General features: G+C 55.4%; 1 protein-coding gene and 1 non-coding gene across 5 annotated transcripts; one reads left to right on the top strand and one right to left on the bottom strand.

Moving 5' to 3' along the window:
- Positions 1-1353: 1353 nt before the first annotated feature.
- Positions 1354-25344, bottom strand: C1QTNF1 (C1q and TNF related 1). Of its 4 annotated transcripts, none has more exons than XM_029056890.1 (4): positions 25088-25344; positions 5308-5499; positions 2659-2798; positions 1354-2070 (listed from the first exon to the last, which is right to left on the bottom strand). In XM_029056890.1, the coding sequence occupies exons 2-4, from the start codon at positions 5475-5477 to the stop codon at positions 1520-1522; spliced, it is 861 nt and encodes a 286-aa protein (XP_028912723.1). In that variant the 5' UTR covers positions 5478-5499; positions 25088-25344; the 3' UTR covers positions 1354-1519. The 4 variants fall into 4 exon arrangements, with proteins under 4 accessions (XP_028912723.1, XP_028912722.1, XP_028912721.1 ...); XM_029056889.2 differs by lacking the exon at positions 25088-25344 and adding an exon at positions 23233-23605; XM_029056888.2 differs by lacking the exon at positions 25088-25344 and adding an exon at positions 17262-17707.
- Positions 13976-14317, top strand: TRNAT-AGU. Its single transcript has 2 exons — positions 13976-14013; positions 14282-14317. It is a non-coding gene; the product is annotated as a tRNA-Thr (tRNA).
- Positions 25345-26925: the final 1581 nt, after the last annotated feature.

The following is a 26925-nucleotide window of genomic DNA, read 5'->3' as shown; positions in this document are numbered from 1 at the left end:
TACCTTCTACCTACTCCGGAACGCGGAGACGTAGAACATCCTGTCGGCTGTTGTCTGTCGGTGGGGGGGGGTGGTCCAAGCCGGGCCCCCCCGCCGCTGAAGATTTCGGGGTAATAATAATGTTGGTATTTGTTAAGCGCTTACTCTGTGCAGAGCACCGTTCTAAGCGCTGGGGGAGATACAGGGTCATCAGGTCGTCCCGCGTGAGGCTCACGGTTAACCCCCATTTTACAGATGAGGTCACTGAGGCACGGAGAAGTGAAGTGACGTGCCCCCAGTCACCCAGCTGACAAGCGGCAGAGCCGGGAGTCGAACCCATGACCTCTGACTCCGAAGCCCGGGTTCTTTCCACTGAGCCACGCGGCAGGAGGGGAGAGGCCGAAGAATGGGCGGGGAGCCGAGGCGGGAGCGGAGCGGGTCCGGCCGGGGTCGGCGGACCCCATCGTGGCCCCCGCCTCGTCCCCCCACGGACACCCGGGCCCGGGTCTCCACCGTGGGGGGCGGAAGACCCCCGAGCCCGAAAGGAAAAGCGCGGGGATCGGAAGAACGGCAACCGCCCCCCGCCCCCACAAATCCCCCCTCCCCGGGTGCGAACCTCCCCTCCGCTGTGCATTCGTTCACGTTCACCGAGAGCTTACTGAGCGCCGAGCGCCGTACTGAGCGCTCGCCGTCCGTCTTCCCCCACTGGGCTGGGGGCAGGGAGTGCGTCTACCGACTCCGTGGTCGCGTCCTCTCCCAAGGGCTCAGTACCGTACTCCGCACACGGCGAGCGCTCGATAAATACCGTCGACCGATCGATCCGACGGCCGCTTCTTTGGTATCGTCCTCTCCCAAGTGCTCAGTACAGCGATCCGCACGCAGTACGTGCCCGGCGAGTGCCACGGACGGCTTATTGAGCACTCCCGAGGTCCAGGACGCCGTACTAAGCGCCCCGAGGGCTGTTCGGAGAGGACTACCCCGCCCCGGCCAGGGCCACCGCGAGCAGAGAGAGCGGAGCCAGACAGACGGAAGTGATTAGGACCGTACTGGACGCCCCCGTCTCCCCGACGCAACCCCCCGAGACCCGATCCTCCCCCCCCCCGGGGGACCCTCCCGATTTCCTTTCACCCCATTCTCGACATCTTTTTGAAACCCCGCTACTCAGCAGGGCGCGGCGGGTGGGGTGTCTTCCCTCCAGACCGTCCCCCCTCTCCTAGACCGTCGGCTCGTCGCGGGCAGGGAACGCGTCCGTTTATCGGTCTACCGTCCTCCCCCAAGCGCGGCGCTCGGCGCACAGTGAGCGCTCGATAAATACGACCGGATCAACGAGCGGGACGGTCTTCCCGCCCCCCCGCCTGGGGAAATCCGACCGGATTATCGATAAATCATTTATGGGCCGTTAAGCGACGGACAGACGGAGCCCCGGGCCGCCCCCCCCGCCTCCCGTCCCGCCCCCCGACCTCTTCCCCGCCGCGACCCGCCTGGTCCGTCCACGTCGGGCGAGGGAGGGACGCGGGTCGGGGCAGAGAGCGGGGAGAGGTCAGGGCTCGGCGCTGTGCTTGACCAGGTAGCCGCTGAAGGTGACGTAGGTGTCGAACTCGTCGCTGAAGACGGCGTTCTCCCGCTCCCCCTTGTAGATCCGCACCCAGACCTCGTCCCCCTCCCGCAGCTCCAGCATCAGGCTCTGGCTCTGCATGATGCTGCGGTCGCTGGCCTGGGCGTAGAGGATGACGGCCTCGGCCTCGTTCTTCATCACGTGCAGGTAGGTCTCCTTCTGGTTCCAGGTGTGCACGTTGAGGCTGAAGAAGTACACCCCGGGGACGGAGCAGTAGAAGTGGCCCGTGAACATGTTGAAGTGGCGGTACAGGTTGACGAACTCCGTGTCGAAGATGAGCGTCTGGTAGTAGTCGTTGCTGTGCAGGGCCTTCCTGCGGCCCACGGAGAAGGCGGCGTAGTGGTTCTTGCACCCGGATCCCGGGGCCCCCACGGTGCCCTTCTGACCCTTGGGGCCCGCGTGGCCCCTAGAGCCCACCGACCCGGTCTTGCCGAACTTGCCCTGGAGGCCTCGTTCTCCTCTGTCCCCCTTCTCGCCTGCGAGGGGGGCGGGGAGGAAGGTGAGGATCCGGGCCGGGGCCGGGGGGGAAGGGGACGGTCGCGTCCGCCCGCTCGCTCGCATCGGGCTCTCCCGGGCGCCCGGGCCAGCGCTCGGCCCGCGGGGACCGCTCGATGGACGCCACCGATTGGGTAGGCGCTCGATAGGTGCCACGCGCCGCTCCCTTCTCTCCCCCCCCGGAACCCGCCCCCTCTCGGCGCGGCGGCTAGAGCCCCGGGAGTCACGGGGTCACGGGTTCGGATCCCGGCCCCGCCACCCGTCCGCCGGTGTGACCTTGGGCGAGTCGCTTCGCCTCTCTGGGCCTCAGTTCCCCCTTGCGGGATGGAGACCGCGAGCCCCGCACGGGACGGGGGGCCGCGTCCAACCCGATTTGCTTGTCTCCGGCCCGGCGCTCAGGACGGTGCCCGGCGCGCGTAGTAGGCGCCTCACGGAGACGACCGTTATTTTTACGGTCCCTCTTCCCGCCTCTGGGGAGCTTTTACCGAGGATCGGGGCCCCCTTTCGGGATGGTTTTCCAACTTCCCGCCCCCCGAGACCCCCCGACCCCCCCCAGCTGACCCTCTGACCTTTGAGGATGGTGATGTTGATCTGGGGCTGCGGCAGGGGCTGGAACGTCACGTATCCGGAGTCGCAGCAGCGGGTGCACTTGGAAGGCGGCGGTAACTTCTCCAGCTGCGGATCGTATCCCTCTTCCTTCTCCTCGACCCTGGGACCCATCGAGAGTAGCTACTGAGCGCCGGCTGGGGTCGGGACGCCGTACTGAGCGCTCGGGGGAGGGGGGTAGAGTCAGGAGACACGATCCCTGCCCTCAAAGTGCCGGCTTGCCGTTTGCGGGGCGCTGTGCTGGACGCTTGGGAGAGTCCGACTGAGTCAGCGGACGCGCAAGCTCGTCGTGGGCAGGGAATGTGTCTGTTTTTATACTGTACTCTCATTCGTTCATTCACTAGTATCGAGGGAGCGCCTACTATGTGCAGAGCGCTGTACTAAGCGCTTGGAATGGACAGTTCGGCAACAGATAGAGGCAATCCCCGCCCAGTGAACGGGCTTACTCTCCTAAGGGCTTAGTGCAGTGCTCCGCGTACAGTAAGCGCTCAATAAATACGATCGAATGACTGAGTAAATGAAGGATCCCTGCCTTCCGGAAGCCGAGACGAGAAGCAGCGTGGCTCCGCGGATAGAGCAGAAGGCAGAAGGCCCTGGGTTCTAATCCCGGTTCCACCACATAATAATATCGGTATTTGTTAAGCGCTCACTATGTGCGGAGCACCGTTCTAAGCGCCGGGGTAGACACGCGGGAATCAGGTTGTCCCACGTGGGGCTCACGGTCTTAATCCCCATTTTACAGATGAGGGAACGGAGGCCCAGAGAAGTGAAGTGACTCGCCCCCAGTCACCCAAGTAGCAGAGCCGGGATTCGATCCCATGACCTCTGACTCCAAAGCCCGGGCTCCTCCCACTGAGCCACACACGTCCGCTCTGTCGCCCGGGGCAAGTCACTTCATCTTTCTGGGCCTCGGTTACCTCGTCCGCAAAATGGGGATAAAGACCGTAAGCCCAGTGTGGGACGGGGACCGTGTTCAACCTTGGATCCACCGCGGGGCCGAGTACGGAGCCCGGCACCAAGTGAGCGCTTTACAAACGCCAAAAGGAAATTTAAAAAAGCTAGACGAGATTAATGGACAGGGCTCACGGTCTATTCTATCCCCATTTTCCAGTCGAGGTCTTCGAGGCTCAGGGCAGTCGATCGATCGTATTTATCAGTGGTATCTGTTGAGCCCTTACAACAGTGCTCTGCACATAGTAAGCGCTTAACAAATACCAACATTATGTGCAGAGCACTGTACTAAGTGCTCGGGAGAGTCCAATAATCGATCGTATTTATCAGCGGTATCTGTTGAGCCCGTACAATGTGCAGAGCACTGTACTAAGTGCCCGGGAGAGTCCACTAATCGCTCGTAATGTAATGTTGGTATCTGTTAAGCGCTCACTCTGTGCAGAGCACTGTTCTAAGCGCTGGGGGAGATCCAGGGTCACCAGATTGTCCCGCCTGAGGCTCACGGTCTTAATCCCCATTTTACAGTTGAGGTAACTGAGGCCCAGAGAAGTGAAGTGACTCGCCCACAGTCACCCAGCTGACAAGTGGCAGAGCCCGGATTCGAACCCATGACCTCTGACTCCCAAGCCCGGGCTCTTTCCACTGAGCCACGCTGCTTATCAATGGTATTTACTGAGTGCTTACAGAGTGCAGAGCACTGTACTAAGCGCTTGGGAGAGTCCAACTGGGAGAGGCCACATTCCCTGCCCTCAACCAACTTCCAGCCTAGAGCGGGGAAACAGAGGTGAATAGAAAATAGAGAAGCGACGTGGCTTAGTGGAAAGAGCACGGGAGTAGGAGTCAGAGGTCGTGGGTTCTAATCCCGGCTCCGCCACTTGTCAGCTGTGTGACCTTGGGCAAGTCCCTGAACTTGGAGAAGCAGCGTGGCCCAGTGGAAAGAGCCTGGGCTTCGGAGTCAGAGGTCACGAGTTCGACTCCCGGCTCTGCCACTTGTCATCTGTGTGACTGTGGGCAGGTCACTTCACTTCTCTGGGCCTCAGTGCCCTCGTCTGTAAAATGGGGATTAAAAGCGTGTGAGCCCCACGTGGGACAACCCGATGACCCCGTATCTCCCCCAGCGCTTCGAACAAGCGCTCGGCACCTAGTAAGCGCTTAACGATTACCAACGTTATTATTATTATTCTCGGCGCCTCAGTTCCCTCATCTGTAAAATGGGGATGAAGACCGTGAGCCCCACGTGGGACAACCTGATTATCTTGTGTCTCCCCCAGCGTTTCGAACAGCGCTCGGCACCTAGTAAGCGCTTAACGACTACCAACGTTATTATTATTATTCTCGGCGCCTCGGTTCCCTCATCTGTAAAAGGGGGATTAAAAGTGTGTGAGCCCCACGCGGGACAACCCGATGACCCCGTATCTCCCCCAGCGCTTCGAACAGCGCTCGGCACCTAGTAAGCGCTTAACGACTACCAACATCATGATTCTTCTTCTCGGCGCCTCGGTTCCCTCATCTGTAAAATGGGGATGAAGACCGTGAGCCCCACGTGGGACAACCTGATGACCTTGTGTCTCCGCCAGCGCTTCGAACGGCGCTCGGCACCCAGTAAGCGCTTAACGCCGACCAACGTTATCATTAGGAAGCAATCCGTTACGGCTCCTTACCCGCCGGTGTGAATCAACAGCTCCTCCAGGGCGAGTTCTCCCTGAGAGTCGTCCGGGTCCTGGCGGGGATGCCCGCCGCGGGGGCTGCGGCCCAGGGCGCCGCCGGCCGAACACAGGGCCAGCAGCAGGCAGGACCCCAGTGCCAACGTCCGACCACCGGGGCCTTTCATGGCCTGTGGGGGTGAGGGGATTCTGCGAGACACACGGGGAGGAGGGACCGGTTAATAATAATAATAATAATAATAATGTTGGTATTTGTGAAGCGCTTACTATGTGCCGAGCACTGTTCTGAGCGCTGGGGTAGACACAGGGGAATCAGGTTGTAGAGGGGACGGAGGTGGACCGAGGAGCCGAGAGCGGAGGGCTCCGTCCGTTCCTAGGTACCGAACGTTGCCTCCGTGCACAGCACTGTGCTAAGCGCTTGGGAGAGGGGGCTACGACCACAAGCAGGCGCCCGCCCTGCCCACGGGGAGTTTACAGTCTAGCGGGGGAGACGGACGCGAATAGAAATAGGTGACAGGCGGGGACCTAAGCGGTGCAGGGCTGGGGATGGAGAAAGGGAGCGGGAGAAGAGGAGAGGAGGACGCAGGCCGGGAGGGCCTCTGGGAGGAGGCGGGCCTGCAAAAAAGGCTTTGGACAAGGTCGGGGTGGGGGGGGAGTCGTCTGTCTTGACTCTATTTATCGCCATCGTTCTCGTCTGCCCGTCTCCCCCGATGAGTCCGTAAGCCCGTCAAAGGGCAGGGGCCGTCTCTATCTGTCGCCGACTTGTCCGTTCCAAGCGCTCAGTCCAGCGCTCTGCACACTGTGGGCGCTCGATAGAGACCGTTGAACGAACGAATGATTAGAAGGAGGAGGGTGTTCCAGACCAGAGGCGGGATGCGGGCGGGGGGTCGGAGGCGAGACCTGCCCCAGGTGGGGCTCCCACTCTTCAAACCCATTTTACAGACGGGGGACCTGAGGCCCGGAGAAGCGAAGGGACCTACCCAAGGTCACCCGGCCGACAAGTGGCGGAGCCGGGATCAGAGAAGCGAGGCCGACTTTCCCGGAGTCGCATCTCGGACAAGTGGCAGGGCAGGGCCGGGGACCCGGGTCCTCCGACTCCCGGGCCCGGGCCCCTTCGCCGACTCCCCGAGAAAAGAGTCGCTCCCCGTCCGACCGGGGCCCTGAGCAGCTCAGCTTGGGCTTGGTGTTTGACAGTCGGTCAGGCGGCCGACCGGACTCACTGAGCGCTTACTGGGTGCAGGGCACTGTACTGAGCGCTGGGAAGAGGACGGTATAATCATAAACGGACAGTCCCTGCCCGAGGGCTGATGAATTAGTCTTCAACCCCAGCAGGGGGATCATCTTCCTACATTTCTGCGGCAAGGACGCCAAACGGAGGCCGAGAAGAAGGATCTTCTTTTGGTACTTGCTAAGCGCTTACCATGTGCCAGGCACCGTACTGAGCGCCGACGAGATACAAGTTAATCGGGTCGGACGCCGTCCTCGTCCCGCATGGGGCTCACAGTCTTCATCCCCATTTTACAGATGAGGCCCGGAGGAGTGCTTAAAAGATACCACAGATATCATTATTATTTTTCTCCCTCCTACCTAGTCTCTGAGCCCTACGTGGGGCCTGATGATCTTGGATCTACCCCGGCGCTTAGGACGGTGCTTGACGCATAGTAAGCGCTTGGCGAATGCCACAATTATTATCATAACCACTTTGGATGGCTTCCTCCTCCCCTTCCCTAGAGCCCATCAGTCTCGCTAATTGCCCACTTACCAAAATCTTTCTCCTAGGGAGAGGGGGAGGAGAGGGCTGCTTCCGGTTGATAAATGACATTTATTCCCCCATCCGGAAGGCCCGTTTAATATCTAATTTCCCTTCCGATGATTGGGCGGCATCTGCCGACTCTGAGTTCATCGGAGAGGGCGGCTGCGGGAAGGAACGGGCGGACAAGCGGCGTGGCCTAAAGGTCAGGCCGCCGGCCTGGGAGTCAGAAGGACCCGGGTTCTAATCCCGGCCCTGCCGCTCGTCTAGGGTGTGAGCTGGGGCAGGTGGCTTTATTCATCCAGTCGTTGGTTCGGTTGTATTTCTAGGACAGTGCTCCGCACAAAGTAAGCGCTCAATAAATACCACTGAAGTACTTACTGCGTGCAGAGCACTGTGTTAAACGCTTGGGAAAGAAGTCTTCTCTGGGCTTCAGTTCCCTCGTCTATAAAATGGGGATTAAGACTATGAGCCCCATGTGGGACACGGACTGTGTCTGGAAGCAGCGCGGCTCAGTGGAGAGAGCCTGGGCTTCGGAGTCAGAGGTCATGGGTTCGACTCCCGGCCCTGCCACTTGTCAGCCGGGTGACTGTGGGCAAGTCACTTCACTTCTCTGTGCCTCGGTGACCTCGTCTGTAAAATGGGGATTACCTGTGAGCCTCACGTGGGACGACCTGATGACCCTGTATCTCCCCCGGCGCTCAGAACAGTGCTCTGCACATAGTAAGCGCTTAACAAATGCCAACGTTATTAGGGTATACTAATAATCTTCTATAATCCCTATGTGTCAAGCACTGTTCTAAACGCTGGGGTAGATACAAGCTAAATCAGGTCGGACGGAGTCCCTGTCACCCCCGGGGCTCAAAGTCTTAATCCCCATTTTACAGATGAGGGAATTGAGGCCCCGCGAAGGGAAGCGACTTGCCCGAGGTCACCCAGCGGACGAGTGGAGCGGGGATTAGAACCCGGGTCCTTGCGACTCCCAGGCCCGGGCTCTCCCCGCTAGTCCGCGTTGCTTCTGTACTTCATTGGAAAGAGGTCTGTGAAGACAACAACAAATGGTTGAACTTTTCCAAAGCACTCCTCCGCCGATGACCTCATTCCCCATCTATCGTCTTCCGTCTCTCCGGGACGGGAGGCCGGAAGCAGCTGGGACCGGGGAAAGGCAGGGATCGGCGCTTAGAACAGTGCTTGGCGCATAGTAAGCGCTTAACAAATACCATCATCATTATTATTATCCTGCTGCCTGAAAAACCCTCTCTTGGATGCCGGTGAGAACGATCTCATCCGTTCGATGGCAAGCCCTCGGTCTGACTTCCGCCACAGCACCCTGAATAACACAGTGCTTGGCGCTCAGCGCCCATCAGTCATCTTTTGGGAGTGCTTACTGGGTGCAGAGCCCTGCGCTAAGCGCTCGCGAGAGTCCAGTATAAGCGTATCGGGAGAGTCGGCACATTCCCTGCCTACGGGGAGCTTACAGGCTAGACGGGGAGACGGACGTTATCGGGAATAAATCAGTGACGGGTCTGGGCGTAAGTGGTGTGGGGATGAAGGAGCGGGGAATAAAAGGAGCAAATCCAAGGGCGGGGGCGACGCAGAAGGGTCTGGGAGAAGAGATGAGGGATTAGTCGATAAATAGTAGTAAGGGAAATAAAACCAATTCCACTCCTTCCAGACCTCTGCCTCTCAAAATGGCCTCTTCGACTCTGTTTCTGTCAATCAATGGCATCTATTGAGCGCTATCAGTACTACTAATAATAATGGTGGTATTTGTTAAGCGCTTACTATGTGCCGGGCACGAAGCGCTGGGTTGGATACAAGCAAATCCCAGCTCTGCCACTTGTCAGCTGTGTGACCGTGGGCAAGTCACTTCACTTCCCTGGGCCTCAGTCACCTCATCTGTAATATGGGGATGAAGACCGGGAGCCCCACGTGCGACAACTGATGACCCTGTATCTCCCCCAGCGCTTCGAACGGTGCTCCGCACATAGCAAGCGCTTAACAAATACCAACGTCATCATCACATCGAACTGGACACGGTCCCTGTGGGGCTCCCGGTCTCAATCCCCATTTTAGAGATGAGGTAACGGAGGCCCAGAGAAGGGAAGTGACTTGCTCGAGGTCACGCGGCAGGCAAGCGGTGGGGCCGGGATGAGAACCCCAGTGCTCTGACTCCCGGGCCCGGGCTCTAACCATTAGGCCTCCCCGCCCCCCCCCCCCCCGGTGTTGCTGTTGGCCAGCTGAGAGTCCGTGACCGGCCGGAGTCCCTCCGTGGGCCGGCGGCGTCGGCCGGCGAACAAAGTGCCGAGTGTTTCGGAGGATCCCGCGGGTGGATCCCGCCTCCTCTGCCCGGAGCCTGGACGACCGGCCGGGAAACCTGTGGCCCCCGGACCGCCCCTTCTTCCCCCTCTCGATTATTTCCATTCGTGTCTGTCTCCCCCTCTAGCCCGGAAGCTCGCTGTGGACGGGGAATGTCTTCTATCGTTCTCTTGGACTCTCCCAAGCGCTTAGTACAATGCTCCGCACGCAGGAAGCGCTCAGTAAATACCCCTGACCGACTACTCTCTGAAAGGCCGTGCCCACGGCCCCAAAGCCGCTGTGGCCTGTTTTCCCACCGAGACGCGGCGGGAAGAGAAGGCGGGAGGGAAAACGAGCGCTTCTGGGCTGTGTCCTGGAATATGCTGAGCGCCTGCTGAGCGTGGAACACTGTACTGAGCGTTGGGGGAGCTCAACTTCCGTGGCATCTCCTGACCTCAAAGAACTTACAGCCTAATGGCGGGGGTGTTGCCAATCTGGTTTTTTTTAAAAGGGTATTTGTTAAACACTTACTATGTGAATTTTTTTAACGGTATTTGTTAAGCGCTTACTGTGTGTCTTTTTATGGTATCTGTTAAGTGCTCACCGTGTGTCTTTTTTACGGTATTTGTTAAGCGTTTACTATGTGTCTTTTTTAAAAAAATGGTATTTGTCCAGCCCTTACTATATGCCAGGCACTGTACTAAGCGCTGGGGTAGATAAAAGATCATCAGGTTGGACACAGTCCATGTGCCACGTGGAGCTCACAGTCTTAATCTCCAATTCACAGACGAGGGAACTGAGGCCCAGAGAAGTGAAGCGACTCGCCCGAGGTCACACGGCAGCCAAGCAGAGCCTGGGTGAGAGCCCAGGTAATAATAATAATAATAATAATAATGCTGGTATTTGTTAAGCACTTACTATGTGCAGAGCACCGTTCTAAGCGCTGGGGTAGACACAGGGGAATCGGGTTGTCCCACGTGGGGCTCCCGGTCTTCATCCCCATTTTCCAGATGAGGTAACTGAGGCACAGAGAAGTGAAGTGACTCGCCCACAGTCTCACAGCTGACAAGCGGCCGAGCCGGGATTCGAACCCATGACCTCCGACTCCAAAGCCCGGGCTCTTTCCACTGAGCCACGCAGGTCCTTCTGACTCCCGGGGCCGGGCTCTATCAGATAGGCCACGCCGCTTTTCAATATGTAGGTAGCATTTATTAAGTGCTCACTATGTGTCAAGCAGTGTTCTAAGTCCTGGGGTCAGCATGGCTCAGTGGAAAGAGCACGGGCTTTGGAGTCGGAGGTCATGGGTTCGAATCCCGGCTCGGCCGCTTGTCAGCTGTGTGACTTTGGGCGAGTCACTTAACTTCTCGGTGCCTCAGTTACCTCATCTGTAAAATGGGGATGAAGACTGTGAGCCCCACGGGGGACAACCTGATTCCCCTCTGTCTACCCCAGCGCTTAGAACAGTGCCCGGCACATAGTAAGAGCTTAACAAATACCAACATTATTATTATTATTATTATTAGGTTGGATCTAGAACAGTGCTAGACACATAGTAAGCACTTTATCACAGGGCCTAGCACCTAGGAAGCGCTTAACAAATACTATTAAAAAAGAAGGCACATAGTAAGCGCTTGAATACCATTAAAAAGAGGACATAGAGTAAGTGCTTAAGAAATATTGTAAAAAAGACCCATAGCAAGTGTTTTTTAACAAATACCCTTTCAAAAAAACCAGTTTTGCAACCCCTCCCCAGTTAGACTGCAAGTTTCTTGAGGTGAGGGGGGCGCGGTGGAATTCGAGCTCCCCAAAGTGGCCCCGCTACTTGCCTGCTCTGCGACTTTAGGAAGCTCGATTTCCCTGCACCTCAGTTCCCTCGTCTGTAAAATGGGGGTGTGAATCCCGGTTCTCTCTCCGCCTTAGACGGTAAGCTCCCCGGAGCACAGGCGCTAGGTCCGATCTGATCGGATTGCATCTCCCCACTCGGTCCGTCAACTGTATTTATTGAGTGCTGGCTGTGTGTAGAGCACCGCGTTAAGCGCTCGGGAGAATCCAATAGAACAATAGAAATAATATTCCCTATCCACAACGAGCTTACAGTCTCGGGCGGGAGACAGACAGATATAAATAAATAAATTACCGACGCGTTCGTAGCGCTTGACACAAGGTAAGCGCTGAACGAATCCCTTCATTCCCACCATTATCATCTTGAGCTTTCCCAAGCGCTCAGTACAGTGCTCCCAGTGGGCGTTCAGTAAGTACCCTCCTCCAGACGGCTAGCTCATTCCGGGCAGGGAATGCGTTTGCTAATTCTGATGTCCGGCTCAGTGGCGGAGCGGGGATTAGAACCCACATCCTCTGACTCGCTCTATCCACTGAGCCACGTCGCTTCTCAGTGATAGATTATTACGATTGATTATCATTACTATTCCCCGGACGGTCTGTCGGGCGGGAAGGAGCTTGTCCTCTCCCCGCGGCCTCTCTCCGGCGGCTCGAATTTTCCCTCCACTTTTTCCTCCTTGCAAGAGGCCCCCGCCTAAGGGAAAGGGTAATTGGCAGCAACGGCGTGTGCAGTTTGCCCACGGCCAAAAATAATATTTGCGCAAGTCCGTGGCACCGAGAAATTGGCTTTCTCAGAGCCTGTTTCGCCCGCCCTCCCTGTCTGACTCTCCCTTCCTCCCTGGCCGTCTCCCGTTCCGTTCCGTCTCATTTCAAGGAAAAGTCTTCCGGCAGCCAGAGACGAGGAAAGGTGTCCCCGAGCCTGGGTTCGTTTATTCATTCATCCGATCGCAGTCCTTGAGCGTTTGCCGTGTGGACTGTGAGCTTGGGAGAGTCTGATAAAACAATAAACAGGCACAATCCCTGCGTCACGAGCTGACTACAGCGGGAGATAGATATTAATATAACTCAATAAACGACAGATCAGGGCACGAGGGGCGTGGGGCTGGGAGGGAGCAAATCAGGGTGATGCAGAAGGGAGAAAGGAGGGCGTAATCAGGGAAGGCTTCTTGGAGGAGATGGACCTTCGATGAGGCTTAAAGGGGCCGGGGGAGTCACTGTCTGTCGCATATTAGGAGGGAGGCCGTTCCAGGCCAGAGGCGGGATATGGGAGAGGTCTGCAGTGAGACAGATGAGATAATCAGTCAGTCGGTCGTACTTACTGAGCGCTTAAGGCAGGTGAGGCCGGGCTGGCAAGAGGGGCAGGGCGCAGAGAAGCCCAGGCCAGGCCCATCTGGAGGACTGAGTTCTAATCCCGCCGCTTGCCTGCTGCGTGACCTTGGGCTAGTCACTTCAGCCGATCAGTAAATCTGTCGTCTTTATTGAGCGCTCGTGTGCAGAACACTGGACTGCGCGCTTGGGAGAGGTGGATTCATTCAATAGTATTTATTGAGCGCTTACTACGTGCAGAGCACTGAACTAAGCGCTTGGAATGGACAAATCGGTAACAGATAAAGACAGTCGATACAACAGAGTACTCCCCCGGCACTTAGTACGGTGCTCTGCTCACAGTAAGCATTCAATAAATACCCTTGATGATGATGATGATGATCACCTCAAAGCCTCCTACTCTCCTGCTCCCTGGAAGCGATGTCTTCATTCCATCTCCTCTTCTGCATTTATATTAATCCATCAATGGTATTTACTGAGCATTGACGGTGTGCGGCACACTGCACTCAGCGCTTGGAAGACGACAGTGCAACAGAATGGGCAGAAACGTTCCCTGCCCACAAGGAGCCGACAGCCCGGAGGGGGAGATAGACGCTATTAATCAGTTGATGGTATTTATTGAGCACTTACTGTGTGCAGAGCACTGTACTGAGTGCTCAGGAAAGTCCAATACAACAGAGCTGGTCGACAGCTGGTTTTTACGAGATGTTCTTCCCCTCGACTCTGTTTATCGCCATCGTTCTCGTCCGTCCGTCTCCCCCGATTAGACCGGGAGCCCGTCAAACGGCAGGGACCGTCTCTATCTGTTGCCGACTTGTTCATTCCAAGCGCTTAGTACAGTGCTCTGCACATAGTAAGCGCTCAATAAATACTGTTGAATGAATGAACGCACTTCTCTGCCCTCAACGAGACCGGAAGCCCGTCAAACGGCAGGGACCGTCTCTATCTGTTGCCGACTTGTTCATTCCAAGCGCTTAGTACAGTGCTCTGCACATAGTAAGCGCTCAATAAATACTGTTGAATGAATGAATGCACTTCTCTGCCCTCAACGAGACCGGAAGCCCGTCAAAGGGCAGGGACCGTCTCTATCTGTTACCGATTTGTCCATTCCAAGCGCTTAGTACAGTGCTCTGCACATAGTAAGCGCTCAATAAATACCATTGAATGGAATAGAAGGGAGATTATGGCCTAGGGCTTCCAGTCTAGATATAAAGTGATATAATTATTCCACATTATCCAAGCAGCTGGGCCAGGCTCATTAGGAGAAGCAAGCATGGGCATGAACCTACAGATCTAGCCAGGATGGAGATGATTCCGGATGTCTAGCTATTTCTATGCTTAACAACTAAAATATAGTTCCCGTGCTACTCTGACAATTTCCTCTGAAATTATAACAATGCTTCCCTTCTTGTTCCCTTTCTTCCCCTTGCTCCCACCACCCTACTCGTAGTGGGCTCCGTGGCTTAGCTGGTTAAAGCCCCTGTCTAGTAATAATAATAATAATATTGGTATTTGTTAAGCGCTTACTATGTGCAGAGCACTGTTCTAAGCGCTGGGGGAGACACAGGGGAATCAGGTCGTCCCACGTGAGGCTCACGGTTAATCCCCATTTTCCAGAGGAGGTAACTGAGGCACAGAGAAGTGAAGTGACTCGCCCGCGGTCACACAGCTGACGAGCGGCAGAGCCGGGAGTCGAACCCGTGACCTCTGACTCCGAAGCCCAGGCTCTTTCCACTGAGCCACGCTGCTTCCCTAGTAAACAGGAGATCCTGGGTTCAAATCCCAGCGGGGCCTCGTTTTCCCCGATCTCCCGGGCTTCTCCAAGGCTCCTTTCTCGTTTAGACTGTGAGCCCGTTATTGGGCAGGGATTGTCTCTTCTCTGTTGTCGTATTGTACACTCCAAGCGCTCAGTACAGTGCTCTGCACAGAGTAAGCGCTCAATGAATACTACTGAATGAATACCACTACCTCTAATAATAATGATAATTGTGGTGTTTGTCACTGGGGTAGATAATGAGGCAGATACAAGACCATCAGGTCAGTCACGGTCCTTGTCCCGCATGGGACTCCCAGGCTAAGTAGGAGAGAGAACAAGTATCGAATCCCCATTTTACAAAGGACAAAACTGAGGGACAAAGAAGTGAAGCAGCAGCATGGCCTAGTGGATAGAACCCAGGCCTGGAAGTCAGCAGGACCCGGGTTCTAATCTCGACTCCGCCACTTGTCTGCTGTTGGCCAAGCCGCTTCACTCTTCTGTGCCTCAGTTCCCTCATCTGGAAAGTGGAGATGAAGACTGGGAGCCCCATGTGGGACAGGGACTGCGTCCAACCTGATTAACCTGTATCCGCACCAGTGCTTAGGACAGTGCTTCAGTAAGCGCTCCATAAATACGATCGAATGAATGCCTGGCACAGAGTAAGTGCATGACAAATACCATTAAAAAATAAAAATAAAAAAGGGGAGGGACTTGCCCAAGGTGACCCAGCAGGCGAATGTCAGAGCCAGTATTAGATGTCGGGTCCTCTGCCCGTGCCCCGGACTCCTGCCCGCGACTCTAGCTGCTGCCGGGCTTTTCCTGGGATTGAAATGGAAGAGAACGGGAGACGTGGAGGGGGAGAGGGGCAGGGCGGAAGAGGGAGTCAGAGAAAGCAAGAAGGAAGAGGATAAGAGGAATTTGGAGGCATTCGATCCCCCAGTAAAAGCCCTGGCCTTTCGGTTTGGGGTGCAGAAGAGGGGAGAGAGAAGAGAGAAATCTCTTCATAAAATTCCCTCCTCGTCTGCACCGTTCAGACTCTTTCCGATTCTTTAAGCTTTAAACATAGAAGCCCTAGGGAAAGGGTGGAGAAAAATGGAAGGTTAACAACTGTGTCTTACAGGCAAACTTCTTGAGGATAGGAAAGTGTAATTAATCAACATTCATTAAGCGCTTATCCTTTGCTGTGCACTGCATTAAGTGCTTGGGGGATTATAATGGGGTTGGTAGACACCATCCCTGTCCTTAAGGCGCTGACAGTCTACTAGGTGCAGAGCTCTGTACTGAACAGTTGGAAGAGGACAATAGGGTTAGTAGACATGATCCCTGCCCTCCGGGGCTTAGAGTTTATCCGAAACTCCCCCGGGTGCTTTGAACAGTGCTCTGCACACGGAAAGCGCTCAAAACACATCCTAGACTGTGAACCTCGTGTGCATCAGGGACTGCATCTACCCTGATTATCTTGTATCTTCCCCAGTGCTTAGAACAGTGCGTGGTACATAGTAGCCGCTGAAGAATTACCACAGTTATTATTGATTGATTGGATAACTCGGTATCTGACCAATGGTTTTCCTCCCCAAATGAAGCGGCTCAGATGACAGAAGGTCCTGAAGGAAGTCACCCCCCAACTCGAGACTACAGCAGGTTTGTTTCGGGCCGGGAAACGGATCTTTCCACGGGACAGTTTGACAGATGAAGGCGGGGGGAAAGGGGTGGGGAGTGAGCCGTGTGAGCCGGACCCCAGGTCTCGCTCATCTCGTCTCTGACAGGACCAGCGAGTTTCCCGACAGGGCAGAGGAGACCCAGAATGGTGGCTCTCAGGCCTGTTGGCTCCTTGAAGCCTGCCCCTTCCCAACCCTCATCCCTCCAACAATCCCTGTCCCCTTTCCTTCCCCCTTCTCGGAGTGAAAAGGCGGCTTGCCGGTACCAAGCAGTGGCAAGATTTTCCTGTCGGGGCTGAAGAGGCCCAAAATGGCAGCTCTCGGGCCTGTTGGCTCTTTGAGGTTTGTCCCTATCGATCGTCATTCCTCCGGCACTCCTGTCCCCTTTCCTCCCTAGTTCTCGGAGTGACAAGGCGGCTTTCTGATACTAGGCGATAACCAGAGTTTCCAGCCAAGGACGAAGAGGCCCCAAATGGCGGCCTGGGGGGCTGTTGGCTCTTCGAAGCCTGCCCCCTCCCAATCCTCATCCCTTCACCCCACCTCCTGCCCGCTTCCCACCCTCACACTCAGAGCGAGAGCTGACGAGTCCTGAGAATTTCCAGTCGGGACCGAAGAACCCCCAAATGGCGACTCTCAGGCCTGTCGGCTCCCCGAAGGCTGCCCCCTCGCAGTCCTCATCCCTCCAACAATCCCTACCCCCTCTACGCCCCCCGGTTTTCGGAGTGACAGGGCGGAGCTCCGGCCCTAAGAGCCGACGAGAGTTTCCAGTCGGGGCCAAAGAGCTCCAAAATGGCGACTCTCGGGCCTGTCGTCTCTTTGAAGCCTGCACCCTCCTCTTTCCTCCGCCCTGGCGCTCCAAAATCGGGCACCGATACTAGCAGATTAAAGTCCACCCGGGCCCTGATGTAAGAAGTCGGCAGACCGACGGCGCCTGGAAAAGAGGCATCTCCGCCTTATCTCTTCCCGCCCCTACCCGTCCCACCCCGGCCCCCCATCCTCTCCAACTCACCCCTCTCGTGCAGACCCCGACCCGGGGGGGGATCCCGTTAGGGGTGGCGGGGGGTTCCCCGGAGCCTCTCTTCTCCCCTCCCCGGAAGCCGGGAGCCTCTCCCAGCGGTAGTAGCAGCGGAGGACAGGCCAACGGGGGCCAGGGTAGACCCCGAGCCTCGATCTACGAAATTCTTTTCATCTGTGTTTTGATGGGTTGGCGCTCCAGGCCCGGAATATTTGGTTGGTGAGTCACGGTAATTACAGCTGAGGGAGGCACCGAGAAGAACAGAAACCAGGCACGCTCCCGAAAAAACCCTCCTCGCGGATGCCTTACCCTGGAGGAGCACGGGAGAGGCTCCTCTGTTTCGTCAGCTGGGCGAATCCGTGGCCTACACTTTTCTGAACGCGACTGGACCCCGAGAGACAACGTCCAAGGCGGAGGTGGGAGATTTGAGCATCTCTCTCCCTCTCTGGGCTGCTCCTCCTTGCCGGGGACGTACACATCTCCCCGGGCAGCCAACCCGTGTTCCGTCACCTTCTCGAGGCTGTCAGCTCACTGTTGTCTCCCGAGCGCTTAGTACAGTGCTCCGCACACAGGAAGCGCTCAATAAATACGATTGGAGACCGAATGAATTCTGGGGCGAGATGGTAGAGAGGGAAAGATGTCTCCATGACTCTGCGTCCCGATGTACAGTCCCTCCCGACCTCACTGTCTGCCCTTCTCTTCTTTCCCGGAATCCTTCTCTCTCCTTTCCCAGAACCCTTCCCTCTTCCCTTGCCGAGCGGGATCTCCTGGAGAATTTCCCCGCTTGCTGTCCTTCCCCGGAGGACCCCGCCTACTCCGTCCTTCCAGCCGCAGCTGTGGACGTGCAAGGGAGATACGCGGACGCGGACGGGGGTAGAGATGCACACGCGGGCTTGAGCGGTTTTTGGCCGACGGGGAGAGAGGGCTTCTCTCCATGCTGGTAAGCGAGGGCGGAGGGGTTTTCCGGGATGCGGCAATAATAATAATAATTGTGGTTTTTGCTAGGGGCCTCCTGTGTACAAGGAGTGATGATATCTGTTAAGCGCTTATTATGTGCCGGGCGCTGTACTAAGAGCGGAGGGGAGATACAAGCACATCGGGTCGGATGCAGTTCCTGTCCCGTGTTGGGCTCGTGGTCTCAATCGCCATCTTAAAGATGAGGCAACTGAGGCCCAGAGACGTGAAGTGACTTACCCAAGGTCACACAGGCGGCGGAGCCGGGATTAGAACCCATGACCTTCTGACTCCCAGGTCTGTGCTCTACCACTTAGCCATGCCGCTCCAATAATAACGATGGTATCTGCTAAGTGCTTACTACGTGACGGGCACTGTACTAAGCGCTGGGGTGGATAAAGGCCAATCTCGCTAGCCCCGTGACCCATCTAATCTCTGGGGTAACTTGGGGTGGCTCTGGGTGATGATAATGATAATAATAATAGTGGCATTTGTTAAGTAAGGACTTTTTATGGTATTTGTTAGGCGCTGGAGTGGATTACGAGGAAATCGGGCTGGACACGGTCCCTGTCCCACATGGGGCTCACAGTCTTAATCCCCATTTTACAGACGAGGGAAGTGAGGCATAGAAGTGAAGTGACTCACCCAAGACCACACAGCAAGCGAGTAGCGGAGCCAGGGTCAGGGCACGTTGCCTCTCAGCATGGCCCAGCGGATAGAGCCTGGGCCCGGGAGGCAGAGGGACCTGGGTTCTAATCCCACTCTGAAATCCCTACCCTCAAGGAGCTTACCGTCTACCACGTGCAGAGCACGGAACTAAGCACTTGGGAGAGTCTGACGGAGCGGGGAGACAAGATCCCTGCCCTCGAGGGCACTGCCCTGAGCGTTCGGTGCGTCCAATACAGTCTGCAGACACAATCCCTGCCCTGGAGGAGCTCAGTCTCCCGTGTGCACTGTACCGAGCGCTTGGGAGAGTCCAAAAAAAGTTGAGAGACAGGATCTCTACCCTGGGGAGGTTTCCAGTCCAGGGGACCCGGTGGGAGCGTCCCCCTCTCCCTGACATGGTTCCAGCCAAGTGGCCATGTTTTTTCCTGTCTCTCCTGAAAATCTCCACTATCTAAAGAAGATAGTGACAATCTGAGAAGCAGCGTGGTTCAGTGGCAAGAGCCTGGGCTTGGGAGTCAGAGGTCATGGGTTCGAATCCCGATTCTGCCACTATTTATTTTGTTAATGAAATATACATCGCTTTGATTCTATTTAGTTGCCATTGTTTTTACGAGATGTTCTTCCCCTTGACTCTATTTATTGCCATTGTTCTTGTCTGTCTCCCCTGATTAGACTGTGCGCCCGTCAAACGGCAGGGACCGTCTTTATCTGTTGCCGACTTGTTCATTCCAAGCGCTTAGTACAGTGCTCTGCACATAGTAAGCGCTCAATAAATACTATTGAATGAATGAATGACCTTGGGCGAGTCACCTCACTGGGCCTCAGTGACCTCAGCTGGAAAATGGGGATGAAGACTGTGAGCCTCTCGTGGGACAAGCTGATGACCCTGCATCTCCCCCAGCGCTTAGAACAGTGCTCGGCACATAGTAAGCGCTTAACAAATACCAACATTAATAAAAGACGGAGGCCGAGAGCAGCGCCCCCTGGTGGCCCGAGACGGGAAGGCACGAGCTGCTTGTTGGAAAAACGAATTATTATTATTATTAATAATAATAATGTTGGTATTTGTTAAGCGCTTACTATGTGCAGAGCACTATTCTAAGCGCTGGGGTAGACATAGGGGAATCAGGTTGTCCCACGTGAGGCTCGCAGTCTTCATCCCCATTTTACAGATGAGGGAACTGAGGCCCAGAGAAGTGAAGTGACTTCCCCACGGTCACCCAGCTGACACGCGGCAGAGCCGGGATTCGAACCCATGACCTCTGACTCCCAAGCCCGGGCTCTTTCCCCTGAGCCACGCTGCTTCTCAATTGATGGGGGGGCATTTGTTAAGTGCTTGCTAGGTGCCTGGAACTGTAATAATAATAATAATTGGGGCATTTGTTGAGTGCTTACTAGGTGCCTGGAACTGTAATAATGATAATAATTGTGTTTTTTAAGTGCTTACTATGTTCCTGGAACTATAATAATAATAATCATTGGAGTATTTGTTAAGCACTTATTATGTGCCTGGAACTGCAATAATAATAATCATTGGGGTATTTGTTAAGCGCTTATTATGTGCCTGGAACTGCAATAATAATAATTGGGGTATTTTTTAAGCGCTTACGTGCATGTAACTCTAATAATAATAATCAAAATAAATAAAAATGGTGGTATTTGTTAAGCGCTTACTATGTGCAGAGCACTGTTCTAAGCGCTGTGGGAGATACAGGGTCATCAGGTCATCCCACGTGAGGCTCACGGTTAATCCCCATTTTACAGATGAGGTAACCGAGGCACCGAGAAGTGAAGTGACTTGCCCACAGTCACACAGCTGACAGGTGGCAGAGCCGGGATTCAAACCCATGACCTCTGACTCCCAAGTGGGGTATTTGTTAAGCGCTTACTATGTGCCTGGAACTGTAATATGTCTGCCTGTCTCCCCTGATTAGACTGTAAGCCCGTCAAAGGGCAGGGACTGTGTCTATCTTTTGCCGACTTGTACATTCCAAGAGCTTAGTACAGTGCTCTGCACATAGTAAGCGTTCAATAAATACTATTGAATGAATAATAATTGGGATATTTGTTAAGTGCTTACTATGTGCCTGGCACTATAATTGGGGTTTTTGTTAAGCGCTTACTATGTACCTGGAACTGTAATAATAATAATGATAATTGGGGCATTTGTTAGGTGCTTACTATGTGCCTGGAACTGTAATAATAATAATGATAATTGTGTTTTTTAAGCCCTTACTATGTGCCTGGAACTAAAATAATAATAATTGGGGTATTTGTTAAGCGCTTACTATGTGCCTGGAACTATAATAATAATAAGTGGGGTATTTTTTAAGCGCTTACTGTGCGTCTGGCACTGTAATAATAATAATAATTGTAGTGTTTGTTAAGTGCTTACTATATGCCAGGCACCGGACCGAGCGCTGGTGGGAATACAAGCAAACCGGCTTGGACACGACTGTATTGTATTGTACTCACCCAAGCGCTTAGTACAGTACTTTCCACACAGTAAGCACTCAATAAATACGATTGAATGAATGAATGACACAGTCCCGGTCTCACATGGGGCTCAGAGTCTTAATCCCCATTTTACAGATGAGGGAACTGAGGCAAAGTGAAATGACTTGCCCAAGGTCACACAGCAGAGAAGGGGCAGGGCCGGGATTAGAACCCAGGTCCTTCTGACCCCCAGGCCCGGGCTCTATCCATTAGGCCATTCGGCTTTCGTTCATTCAGTAGTATTTATTGAGCGCTTACTATGTGCAGCGCACTGTACTAAGCGCTTGGAACGAACAAGTCGGCGACAGATAGAGACGGTCCCTGCCGTTTGACGGGCTTATCGGGCTTCTCACCCGAAGGGTGCTGGTTGGAAAATTGGGTTCGTGAAAACTTCAGGCGGGAGTTCCAGCTTTTGGGTGGAAAATTACCGTGCTTACTCAGAGAAAAAGTTCTTCTACCACAGCACTTATGTACACAGGTACTTATTATGCACTTTTAGACGTATTTGTAATTTATTTATTTATATTAATTGTCTGTCGAGACTGTAAACCCGTTGCAGGCAGGGAATGGGTCTGTTATACTGGACTCTCCCAAGCGCTCAGTAGAGTGCTCGGCGCACAGTAAGCGCTCAGTAAATACAGCCGACTGACTGACTGGGCTCTAGAGGAAAGAGCCCAGGCCCGGGAATCAGAGGATCTGGGTTCTAATCCGCTGGTCTGCCGTGTGACCTCGGGCAAGTTGCTTAATTTATCCGGGCCTCAGTTCCCTCGTCTGCAAAATGGGGATTCCATACCTGTTCTCCCTCCTAGACTATGAATTCCATGCAGGATAGGGATTATGACCCACCTGATTAACTTGTATCTACCCCAGCGTTTAGTACAGTAGTTTGCACACAGTAAGCGCTTGAAAAAGATGGTGGAGACACCCACAGGGAGAACGGGAGGAAGCTGAGCCATTTTGCCGTCCCGTTTACCAGCTAAAAGTGTCTCCTGGGATGAGTCTAAGAAGCTGCGTGGCCTAGCGGACAGAGCCCGGGATTGGGGAGTCAGAGGACCTGGGTTTTAATTCTGCCTCCACCACTTGTCTGGTTCGTGACCTCGGACAAGTCAATCGATCAACCGGTCGATGGTGTTTATTGAGCGCTGGGGCACGGAGCGCTGTACTAAGCACTTGGGAGAGGACAAAAGAATAGGCGGACATAATCCCTCCTCGCAAGGATTTTACAACCTTCTCGGTGCCTCAGTTTCCCCCTCTGTAAAATGGGGATTTACTACCTGTTCTCCATCACATTTAAACTGGGCTATACTCAGTGCCGTGCTCGGCACATGGTGCGCGCTTACCAAATTCCACGCTTGCTTTCATGGTCACCATTAACCCTGAAGTCCGCCACTTCCCTGCTGTGAGATCTTGGGCAAATCACTTCCCTTCTCTGGGCCTCGGTTCTCTCATCTGCAAAATGGGGATTCAATGCCCGTTCTCCCTCCTCCTTAGATAATGAGTCCCAGGCGGGCCCTGATGATCTTGCCTCTACCCCAGCGCTTAGTACAGGGCTCGGCACAGAGCTTAACCAGTACCACAGTTATTATTAAATCCCATCCAGAGGAGGCCTGGAGTTTGAGCTACTCCCAGTGAGTCCCATCTGTGAGACTGGTTGACAGAGGGGGGCTCCAGACTAGATCCCTGAGCCTCCTCCTCACAGGTCTGGGCAGCACTGGATCGATCGATCGTCTTTATTGAGCGCTTACCGGGCCCAGAGCACTGTACTAAGCGCTTGGGAGAGAACGCTACAACAGAGTTGGTAGTCGCGGTCCCTGCCCACGACGAGCTTACCGTCTAGAGGGGGAGACGGATATTAATACACGCGAATAAGTGACGGATGTGGACATGAGTGCTGTGGGGCTGAGGGAGGGGGCGTTAAAGGGAGCAAATCGGGGCAGAAGGGAGTGGGAGAAGAGGAAACCTTTGTCTTTGTCCGCTCTTTTTCCGCTCTGCAATTTGAGAGCTGGGGGAAACTGCTCTCCCAAGATCGGAGAGGGCCCGGTCCAGGGTCCCATCTGAGCCAGGGGGTCTCCTGCCCCCTTTTCTCCTCCTCCTCCTCCTCCTCCCAGGAACCCCCAACATCCCCGCCCCTCGCCCCAGCAGCCCCTAGGCCCGCTCCGTTTACCTCAGGGGGCGTCTTCCTGGGTCCCGAAACCAGCCTCGCCCTCCGTCCGGGGTTCTGGGAGCCGAATCCCCGCCTTGACCGAGGCCCCGTCTTTTAGACCATCTCCGGGGGGGGGGCCCGAGCCTCCTCCCCCCGGCCCCCCGCCCCAGCCCAGGTCTGAGGGGAAAGCGCAGGCTTGTTCCGAGGCGGTTGGAAGTAAGAAGGCCGTGTCCCGTGGCAGGGGGTGATAGGAGCGAGAGCCGGGGAACAGAGGGACCACCCGGTCCCCTCGGCTCCGAAGCCTCGAAGGGAGCGCCGTCTCCCGAAAGCCAGGGAAGGGAGAAAGAGACGGAGCCGGGACGGGAGAGAAGTCGGGCCAGATGTGAGCGGCAGCAGCTGCGGTGAAGTCTCAGGGCCCCGGGTGCGTTTTATCCAAACAGCCACGGCTGAGCATTAACCGTGTGTGTGCCCGGGGCCTGCTTGGCGGAAAGGCGGCCTCGCTGGCAGTCGGTTGTATTTATTGAACGCTCGCTGTTTGCGGAGCGCTTGGGAGAGGACAGTGGAACGGTAATAACAATCCCGACGGCATTTCTTAAGTGCTCGCTACGTGGCAGGCGCTGTACTAGGCGCTGGGGTGGATACGAGCAAATCGTCCCTGTCCCGCGTGGGGCTCACAGTCTCCATCACCATTTGACTGGTGAGGGAACTGAGGCGCAGAGAAGAGAAGCGACTTGCCCCGGGTCACACAGCAGACAAGTGGCGGAGGCAGGATCGGAACCCGTGACCTGTTGACTCCAACAGGCGCATTCCCTGCCCAAAAGGGACACGGCCTTAGGGAAACGGACCCCCACGGAGGGGCTCAGAGCCCGGCATTGGAGTTGGGAGGTGGGGGTGGACTGGTTTTCCGGCGGGGGAGGAGGGGAGAGGCCGGGATCGAGGCTACTCGGGGGACCCTTCAGCCCCGTCTAGACTGTCAGCTCCTTGTGGGCAGGGAACGGGCCTACCGACTCTGTTATATTGGACTCTCCCAAGCGCTCAGTACAATGCTCTGCACACAGAAAGCCCTCACTAAATACCACTGATTGACCGATCGACTGATCAATAGACTGTAAGCTTAAGGGGACGTGTCTACCAACTCTGTTACATTGGACACCCCCCAAGCGCTTAGTACACTGTTCTGCGCACAGTAGGCTCTCAGAAAATACCACTGATTGATTGATTGATTGAGAGACAGTAAGCTTGTTGAGGGCAGAGGATGTGTCTCCCGACTCTGTTATATCGGACTCTCCCAAGCGCTTAGTACAGTGCTCCGCACACTCTAAGTGCTCAACAAATACCATTGACTGATTGATTTCCACCTGTAGTCGGCCCCGAGGGCCAAGGCAAGGAAGCCGATGTCACTTAGGGAATCGCGCAGGGGGAGTCCCTGAAGCCAAGCAGTGGCTGTTTCGGCTGGGAGTGCAAAACACCTGGGTTCTAATCCCAGCCCCGCCACTTATCAGCTGCGTGTCCTTGGGCCAGTCACTTCACTTCTCTGGGCCTCAGTTCCCTCATCTGTAAAATGGGGATAAAGACGTTGAGCCCCATGTGGGACAGGGACTGTGCCCGACCGGATTAGTTTATATCTGTCCCAGCTCTTAGTACAGTGCTTGGCACTTAGTAAGAGCTTAACAAATACCATTAGGAAAAAAAAAAGAGATTGGGTCCACCAAGCTGGTGGGAAGGGAGGGGACCCTTTGGAGGCTGACACTTACCCTACCCAGGGAGCGAGACCACCCCCCCCCATCTCCACAAGGCAGGCACCCCCTAATTCCCAATCCGGCCGAAGGTCGGGGTGGAAAATGCCCCGGGCGCCCTCTGTGAGTAGTAACTGTACCTTCCGGAGCGATCCCTCGATCTCGGCTCCTGAAAACACAGCTCCTTCTGGATCTGTTGTGGAGCGAGCCCTCCGCCTCGGGCTCCAGAAAACACCGCTCCCTCTGGGCCTGTTCCGGAGCGATCCCTCTGCCTCGGCCTCCTGAAAACCCAGCTCCCTCTGCTCGGTTCTGGAGCGATCCCTCCGCCTGGGGCTCCTGAAAGCACTGCTCCTTCGGGGCTGTCCTGGAGCGATCCTTCCGTCTCACCCCCCTGAAATCACAGTTCCCTCTGGCCTGTTCTGGAGCGATCCCTCTGCTTCGGGTTCCTGAAAACCCAGCTCCCTCTGGTCTGTTCTGGAGCGATCCCTCTGCCTCACTGCTCCTTCTGAGTCTGCTCCAGGAAAATCAGGGTGGGAGGTGGGGCAGCTGGGACCGGGACTTTGGGCTACTAGGGCAGAGGTGCCGGGCCGGACCTCCGCTTGTTGTCTCCGAATGTCCTTCCCCCAGCTCCTCCTCCCCTCTTCCCCGTGCCCGTCGGCGGGTTATGCCAAATACCGGCGGCAGGGAAGGCCCAGGACCGTGAGGCCCACGTGGGACAGGGACTGTGCCTGACCCCAATTTGCTTGTAATGATAACGTTGGCATTTGTTAAGCGCTTACTATGGGCAGAGCACTGTTCTAAGCGCTGGGGTAATCAGGTTGTCCCACATGAGGCTCACAGTTAATCCCCATTTTACAGATGAGGGAGCTGAGGCACAGAGAAGTGAAGTGACTTGCCCACGGTCACACAGCTGACGTGGCACAGCCGGGATTCGAACCCATGAACTCTGACTCCCAAGCCCGGGATCTGTCCACTGAGCCACACTGCTTCTCTAGCGAACCCAGCACTTAATACAGTGCCTGGCACACAGTGAGCATTCAGTAAATACCACAATTATTATTATTATTATTATTATTATTAGGCGCCCGGTGGGTAAGAGGAGTCGGGGGCCGGGAGGGCTCATTCTCTCTCTGGTGCCCGCAGCCTCGCCCTGGGCTGTCAGTCCATCAATCAATAGTATTTATTGAGCTCTTACTATGGGCAGAGCACTGTACTAAGCTCTTGAGAGAGGACAAGAGAATTAATTAGCAGACACGTTCCCAGCCCATAATGAGCTTACGGCGCAGAGGGGGAGACAGACATTAATATCAATAAATGAGTCATTTAGAATATCGAATTTAAAGATACATGCCTGTCAAACGGCAGGGACTGTCTCTATCTGTTGCTGACTTGTTCATTCCAAGCGCTTAGTACAGTGCTCTGCACATAGTAAGCGCTCAATAAATACTATTGAATGGAACATTGACGGCTAACACACTGACGAACATCTGAGGCCAGAAGCGGCTGGGGTTCGGGCAGGGAGCCGGAGGACGGCTGAGGTCAGAGGGATGATTCATTAGGCCTCGGCATCAAGCGTGGAGACCCCCGCAAGGAGAATAGATTGGGGTCACCCCCTCCCGCCCCCCGGGCCCTTCCGATCCCAGCTCACTCCGTCTCCCTGTTTCCGGACGCCTGGGCGTCTCCGGCTCAACGCCGGGTCCGTGTCCTGTTCGGGGGCCGGCGGGTCAGGGGGCCGGGGGGTCACGGGTACGGGAAGGGGAGTGGAGCCGATCGCTGAGGGAAAACTCGGAGATAACTCCACATCCGCCGCACGCGGGGGGGTTGGGAGCCGGGGAGGGCGGGGAAGCGTGATAAACTGACCATTTCTGGTCCTCGGGGCCACGGTCACCGTAGGGAAAGGTCAGGCGGGAGTTCGCTGAGCACGGACTGACCACGCGAAAGTCGCCATGCAACAGCTCACGCTTCCGTTGGCCTATCC

Source organism: Ornithorhynchus anatinus, unplaced genomic scaffold, assembly GCF_004115215.2.
Source record: "Ornithorhynchus anatinus isolate Pmale09 unplaced genomic scaffold, mOrnAna1.pri.v4 scaffold_264_arrow_ctg1, whole genome shotgun sequence".
Taxonomy (NCBI): domain Eukaryota; kingdom Metazoa; phylum Chordata; class Mammalia; order Monotremata; family Ornithorhynchidae; genus Ornithorhynchus; species Ornithorhynchus anatinus.
The sequence above is the reverse complement of the archived record's forward strand: the minus strand, read 5'-3'. Positions and strand labels throughout refer to the sequence as shown.

What these genes read in the sequence shown, in the direction of transcription:
- C1QTNF1 (XM_029056888.2), bottom strand. Translation starts at nt 17,431, where the DNA reads ATGTGTACGTCCCCGGCAAGGAGGAGCAGCCCAGAGAGGGAGAGAGAT. An exon ending in CTCTCCCGTGCTCCTCCAGG is followed by an intron (nt 5,500 to 17,261) that starts GTAAGGCATCCG and finishes TGTGTCTCGCAG; the next exon opens with AATCCCCTCACCCCCACAGG. An exon ending in CTGTTGATTCACACCGGCGG is followed by an intron (nt 2,799 to 5,307) that starts GTAAGGAGCCGT and finishes GATGGGTCCCAG; the next exon opens with GGTCGAGGAGAAGGAAGAGG.